Source organism: Manacus vitellinus, unplaced genomic scaffold (genome assembly GCF_001715985.3).
Source record: "Manacus vitellinus isolate BGI_N305 unplaced genomic scaffold, ASM171598v3 scaffold_25_pilon, whole genome shotgun sequence".
Lineage (NCBI taxonomy): Eukaryota > Metazoa > Chordata > Aves > Passeriformes > Pipridae > Manacus > Manacus vitellinus.
The window spans coordinates 11,919,309-11,926,904 of record NW_021939882.1 but is presented as its reverse complement, the minus strand read 5'-3'; the positions used below and the strand labels follow the sequence as shown (position 1 = coordinate 11,926,904).

Below are 7,596 nucleotides of genomic sequence, written 5' to 3'. Positions count from 1 at the left end.
TCCTTTGGACACTCTCCAAGAGTCTTAGACCTTTCTGATATTGTGACACCCGAACCTGCCCCAAGATTGAGGTGAGGCCGCCCCAGGTCAGAGCAGCACGGGACAATCCCCTCCCTGATGCCCCAGGGCTGCCAGGGCATTGCTGACTCAACTCCCTTCAACCCAAGGCTTTTTCAGCCTCTTCCTTCCAGCATAATCCTGGTACCAAGTCTTGTTAATGTTTAACTGAGCTGAGCCAAGGTTTTCAATCAAAGCCCACTGCAAGCAGCTCCCACACCCCCACAACAGCTCACACACGTGCACGTCAGCCTGGGGCTGGGCACCTTCACCAGGGGCACCCTGCCCATCAGGAAGCCAGGATTTCACTGAGTTTTAAGGATCAACTGGGAATTATTAGGCAAAAGCCCTTCTTTATCAAGATGCCCAATTTTCACAATTCTGTATAACACTGGTCACAATTAAAAGCATATTTTTAATGAGCCAGAAACTGCAGTGTTTTCTGATGTTAAAATCTGACAATCTCATCTTCTCTGAATACACAGAGCCTTCAAAGTCCCACACTGAGCACAAACACACAAATGCTTTGCTCTGCCATCAAGTCTATCCTTAAGACTTTCACTGCTTGCAGAAGTGTTCCTTTAAACTGCTACATTAAAAAAAAGATGTCAAGTAAAATATTTACCCTTATTAACAAAGTAGGAACAGGTCCAAAGCACAGATACTTAGGACAGGCCCACTCCAATTTTGTCAGACAACATGCAGGACTAAGTTTAATACACATTAAGGTCTGAAATAGCTGCATATCCCTATTTCACATTAGAAGACAGCAAGTGTTTATTAGAAAGAGTTTCTGAAATAGGTACTAAAACCTATCCATTTTCTTAAGTAAAATGTATGTAGCATCCATGGATAGACTTTTCAAAAGAAAACATGACACCCATCTCTTATGCCTCTCCAAAAGTTTTTGCAGTTTTATAGAAAATGGTGAAAAAGTTAGAGCTATTGTTGATTAGAGGGACCAGCTGAAGGGTTGGTTGAATTTCAATACTAAATTAAAACAATTAAAATTCACAGGGTTTTCAAAGGTCAATGTGTAAATATCACTTTGTATGAAAACAAAACTCAAACATGGGATGTCAACGCAACAAAACTGCCCAACTTTAGACACAAAACAGTTACTCAGATGAAGCAACTGCTCAGGTTTTTATTAGTTTAGAAACAAATTTCAAAGGAAACCTGGGAGGATTTTACTCGCCTGACACAGAGTACAGCTCTCACAGGTTCAGCACACAGAACAGGGATGGAAGGGACCCTCCTAACCAAAGGTGACAAGGCAGTGCTCAGGGATCACAGGTGTAATTCCTCTGAGGAAAAGGCACAGGTTGGATGAGACCATACAAGTAATATTAACATCCTAAAGATCCAAATAACCAAAATCACAGAGATGACTAAGTTCAACTGGACAAGGATCACCGAGTCCAACTCCTGGCCCTGCACAGGATGACCCCAATAATCCCACCAAGTGCCTGCAAGTGGTACTTCTCTGTGATCCTTTAATGTGATTGCAGCCCAACATGGGATTGATTTCAATCACCTCAGATTAAGTTCCTGGGTCAATTTAGACAGATGTTCTTAGCACACCACATCACCTTCAAGGAAGGCTGAACATGGAAACAATTCACAGTATTTACATTGTAAAAAAGCAACAGAAGTTGTAAAGATATATCTTGATTTATATAAACATGATGTAAACAAGTGTCATCTTATGATGCTTCCAAAAATTTCTTAGGCAGAAATATATAATATGAAAGAACTGTATAACTCTGTATCAGTTCTGAGAGGTAAAAGCAAACAAAATACAACTATAATTGAAGCTCATACTTGCACATGGTGGGTCTGGAGAGTCAGTTTTACAAGGAGCAGTTGAGGGAGCTGGGGGGGCTCAGCCTGGAGAAAAGGAGGCTCAGGGGGGACCTTCTGGCTCTGCAACCCCCTGACAGGAGGGGGGAGCTGGGGGGGGTCGGGCTCTGCTCCCAGGGAACAAGGGACAGGAGGAGAGGGAACGGCCTCCAGCTGGGCCAGGGGAGGGTCAGGTTGGACATCAGGAGGAATTTCTCCCTGGAAAGGGTGTTCAGGCCTTGGTAGGGGCTGCCCAGGGAGGTTTGGAGTCCCCATCCCTGGAGGTGTCCAAGGAAGGCCTGGCTGTGGCACTGAGTGCTCTGGGCTGGGGGACAAGGTGGGGATGGGGCACAGGGTGGGCTCAGTGGGCTGGGAGGGCTTTTCCAGCCTCAGTGATTCTGTGATCACCATGACTTTCTACATCACTTTATTTTCAGTTAATCCCAGATACTCCCTAGACAAATCAACACTGAGTATTTTGAAAAGCAGCATCCACACTCCCTAAAGGAGACAGCTCTGCACAGGAACCGAGGAGCACATTTTCCAGACAAACTCACTGTTTTATAAAATAACTCCTGTGAAACTGAGGTGGGGAGAAAGGACACCTCCTCCCTTTTAGAGCCCTCCTGCTTGTTTTTTTCTCAGCTTGTTTTTTTAAGGAAATAGAGCACATATAAAATTCCACATCACTGCCCTACTACTCTGTGTTCTTCATTCCCATCCAAAGACTCAGAAGTTCATTTCACCCATGTTGGACAGCTGAACCCAAATCCTCCCCATCAGTTCCCATTCCTCCAGGTATTGTGAAAATACAGCAGCACTGTCAGGAACTCCTGACATCCGAGCAGGATCCTGTCCCCCGGACCAGGAAGGCCCCACACACACCACCTGAGCACACCGATGTCTGCAAGAGCCTCAGAGCTTCTTTAGAGAGAGTTTACTCCATGTCCCTGTGCAGAAAAACTACCAGTTTCCAATTCCTTTTATGATTTGTATCACCTCCTCTTCCACCCTCAGCGTTCCCTGCTGTGTCCTGGCATTCCCGGGATAACATCCCAGGTGCTCACACACTGCAGGGGTGACTCTTGCTGTTGGTACTGCAAGTGGCACTCCAAACATTCTGACCCTTATTTCTGGCTTATTTCCCACTCTGGAAACAATGTCCACACATTTACCTTTCAAGGAATAAATGAATCACTCTTTCCAGCAGCAAAAATCCAGAGATACAATTTCTTCCAAAAATTAATGGAAAAAATACACACACCTTACCAGGAAACCACAACCTAGAGATTCTATGCCTCGTTGTTGCTGCTCCGTGGTTTTTTTAGGAAATGCACAGAGCAAGTGTAAGGACAGATTTCACATCTGAACTAGTGACACAGGTTGGCACTGATGGGTGACAGAAGAAGTTCTGAGGAACTGAAGGGAGGAATCATGGCAGTACAATACAATAAAAATCCATGAGTGCTTTTGCTCTGAAGTCAGCAACAAGACCAGACAAACCAGATCCACCCATCTAAGCAGTCAAATTTCTAGTTAAGAAACTCAGAACTTAAGACTTCATCAATTAATAAACATCTGTAGCAGTACTTTCTGCACTTATGGGGTTTGCATGAAAAAGGGATTTAGACCAGAGCTTGCAGAGATACAACCTTTGCAACAACTCAGTTCCAACTCCTCGGGATACACGAGTCCAACTATTTTCACATGGAACAACACTGGCATCCAGTGGCCAACTCAATTAATCACAGAACGGAATGACTTCACTACCCTCCTGCCCTTCTTGGGCCCAGGAAACACCATTAGAAGAGACCATGTATTCCTGGAGGCTGCTCCTAAAAGTTTGCACACCTCCAGAGTGCTGACCAAGCCCTCCCTCCATCCCTGCTGTGACCAGCCCCTGCTCACCTGGCAGCGCAGTGATGAAGTCCCGCTGTAACATGGGCTTCAAGTAAGAGTTAATATGTCCATGCTGATAGTGACACATTCGGGAAATAAGGTGTTCCACAAATTCCACTTGATCTGATTCAGACCACTGGTCAAAATATTTTATACACAAGTCTTTTTCCTTTTCGTAGTTTCCTTCCGATGGTCTTTTTCTTGAGACAATCACGGATGAAGTTCCATTACTTATCTGGGGTTAGAAGAAGAACAGCAGTGTTAAATATAAATACCAGGAACAGCTTTGTAAGAACTCTCTGAAGGAAAAACACGGAAGATGCAAAGAAATAATCAAAACTAAATTTTAAAACACATCCTTCAAGATATGAGTTACACCAGATAAATTTCATCTTTCATAGACAAAGATCAATGAAAGGACTTTGCTTCTAAGTTACTTCTTACACTGAAAGTCTTGAATTCCCTCACACCTCTTAACATTTCAACAGCAAGGAATTTAGTTCTTTTTAGCCATGACTTCCCCAGATTCACCTAGTGGTTTCTGCAGCACTTTGCAGTTGCCTCCACAAATGTTTCACTGAGGTTTCAGCAGTTAAATTAACAACACACCAAAGTCAGATATTAATACTCTAATTAACACAAGAATTCGAGATCCTCATGTCAGTGTTGAACTTCCTGTCCCTAAGTGAAAACTGAGAATGACATGACATCCAGGGTTTGGTTTGTTTTTGAAAACCAGCTCCTGTCAGTGTTTGGGACATCCACATAAATACCTCATTAAAATCCTGGGAGTTGAAGCCACAAATGAGGATGCTACAAGAACACCACCCCAGGAGTTACTGCTAATTACTGAGTAGAACATAAGACTGATGCCAGGCTCCTCTGAGCCCTTCAGGAGGCCACCACGCTGCTGGGGACCAATTGTCTGCTCTCTGAAATATTCCCAAACTCCTTCAAAGCAAATTGGTTGCATGTCCTTGCCATGTTGAATTTCTCCTTTCAAACAACAGTGACATGCTCAGAAACACAGCTGAACTTTATTCCCAATTGTCCTTCCAAGGTCAGCACCAACCACAAAATCTGAGAAGAACAAGTAATTTCTCAAGGATTATCCACTGGTGTCATCCTTCACTCCAAGGCTGGGCTAATTTTAGGATGATACAGTGAACTACGTCCAAGGATGATTTTACAGACACAAGATTTGGATATTTCTCAAAAGCAGGAACACACAAAATCATGTCAACTCTCTTTCTACAAGAATGTTAGTCCTACCTGCCACAGGGTATTTTTCTTTGGAGACTCATCTTCATTCTGATCCTCCATTACTGACGTGTTCTAGAAAAAAAAGAAGAAATATCACTTCAATTTTTTTACTCTGTGATAATTTCTCTCTCTACAAGCACTATGAAGAAGCAAATCAATTGAACTTATAAAATTCATTTTTGTAGTGAACAGAACTATCAAAGACTTCTGGTCACAAAACCTGAATATTATAAATAAATTCCCCTTTTAACTGACATGTTTATCAATTCCATTTACTGTAAAGATAACTCCCCAACCCCACTTCAATTTCCTTTGACAGGTTTTCATGCAGCCTTTCAACGCTTTTCTCACTGGGAAATAAATTCACTTTCATCCTACTCAAGCCAAAGCAATTAAACCTGTCAAAGTATTCAACCAGCACTTTCTGCCAAACTTAAATTGCATACAGCTCATAGAAAAAAAATTAAAAATCACTATACACTACTTACATGCAACAGAACGGGGTTTTTTCCCAGCTCTAGCTACCACAAGGAATAGGGATTGCTCTCTGCAGAACAACTCTGCACTTCACTGCCACTCTGTGTCTCTACCCCTTGGCAGTCCCCATCTTTCTCCCCCTGCCTTAATTGCAGTGCTCTCCCCACATCAGAACTGCTCCTCCCTTCTGTTTTCTTCACCAACAGAAGATGTAAGAATTTCTATGAACATTCAGCTGCAAGTGTTTCTTTGAGCTCACCTTGGTTTCCCAAAAGCTTTCCCTCCTTCCGTGCCTCGTTCATCGCCCGCTCCCTCGCTGGGCAGGCACAGCCCCCACCTCCTGCTGCCCACCCCGGTCCCTCTCCCCAGCCCTGTGCCCATCCCTCTGCCCAGGACACACCAGCTGACCAGCACAGGGGTCAGCACCATAAACTCAGTGTCCTCAAACACTGTCTGCATTTATTTCAGCCTCCTTCCCCTCCATCAGCTGCCTCAGCAGAAAGAGGAACAACACCCTCAAGTAAAACACATGATGGAATAAGTCACACAATTCCTTCACTCTCGTCACTATGGATTATGGATTAACCCCTTAACAACCACATCCACTCCCACTCAAAACACAGTTCCACCTCAAAAGCATCCATCTCCTCCTTTTTCTGCCATAAGGATGGACTGCATCAAACCCAGAAAATGTGGAGAAGTTAACACTATGAGCTCTACAGCAAAGCCTTCCTCCCCCACCCCACCATGGGCTCACATTTACCTTGAACCCTCTTCTGCTTTGCAGCCAGGTATGGAAAAACATGTGTCACATGGACTTCAGATGACATTATAAAAACTGTGGCCACAGGGTGATGGAAAGACTCAAGTCTACCCAGTTCTGACACACAGGACAATGACAAACACGAGCCTAGGAGATGGCTAGTGGGGAATCCAGAAAGGGCTAAAGGCAGGAAAGGGTTTGGGTGACTCCACAGATACATATATTGAAGTGTTCCTGGACATACATAGAACAGTAGCACTGAAAGTAAATCACATTTTGCCCAGTTTTTAAAGTGACAGACTCTTCAGGGCCACCCCAGTTATCCCAAACTACTCCCTGCTCCCACCCAACCCTCTCATGGGGTACAAACCATGTCCCCCACACGGTGCCCAGGACACACATCAGACACACACCTACTGGGACCCAACCAGCCAACACCAGTTAAACCATTCTGGAAAGCAAACACGCCACCAGGGAATTCTGCAGGGTTTCTTTGATTTGATTTTATTTCAATATGAATGTGTAAAAATTTCATTACAGTGACTGTATGTTGTTAATGGTATGTTATATATGTTAATGATGTTTCCAATTAGTATGTCCTTAAATGCTGAGGGACATCTCATCTCCTTTAGCAGCTGAAGGCTAAAGAAATGCATCAATCCTGTAAGCCACAAGCAAGGAACACAGGGAATACCAAACACAGGTGGCTTGGGTCAGCATATTCAGCAGAAATCCCACATTTTATCAACTTAGCCCCCACCTAACTTTCCTTCAGCAGGTCACAGCAGACTCTGCCATTGCACTTCTCCCTTTATCAGGAAACACCTCAGTTCACTGCCAGCTTTCCCTGGGATGGAGGCCAAGAACTGCCTCCTAAACGTGGTGTCTTTTCATTTCAGGCACATACAATAAACTTGCAGCAGAGCAGCCCTGTAACAGTGTGTAAGGTCACACACTCAGATGGGAATTCCACCCCCGGCAGATTGCAGAGCCAGGTTCCCTCTGTTCTGTCACCCACTCAATTCTTCTGTGCCTCTGATGCTGCCCAGGGAAAGAAAACTGGGCAGCAGGATTTGGGGAGATGTTACATCCTTGGCATGTCACTGAAACACAGAATCATTTAGGTTGGAAAAGACCTCCAGGATCACCGAGTCCCCCCTGTGCCCCATCCCCACCTTGTTCCCCAGCCCAGAGCACTCAGTGCCACGGTCAGGCCTTCCTTGGACACCTCCAGGGATGGGGACTCCCAACACCTCCCTGGGCAGCCCCTGCCAGTGCCTGACCACCCTTTCCAG

At 44.6% G+C, this 7,596-nt stretch overlaps 1 protein-coding gene across 3 annotated transcripts in view; it reads right to left on the bottom strand.

Annotated features, from left to right (window-relative positions):
* FBXW11 (F-box and WD repeat domain containing 11) overlaps window positions 1–7,596 on the bottom strand; it is a 70,545-nt gene that overhangs the window by 33,742 nt on the left and 29,207 nt on the right. For all 3 annotated transcript variants that reach the window (XM_029960244.1, XM_018073615.3, XM_029960242.1), the window contains 2 exons: window positions 5,071–5,133; window positions 3,808–4,033 (listed from right to left, as the gene is read on the bottom strand). In XM_029960244.1, the coding sequence (XP_029816104.1) occupies window positions 3,808–4,033; window positions 5,071–5,121 (277 nt within the window). In that variant the 5' untranslated portion in view covers window positions 5,122–5,133. The remainder of the gene's footprint in view (window positions 1–3,807; window positions 4,034–5,070; window positions 5,134–7,596) is intronic.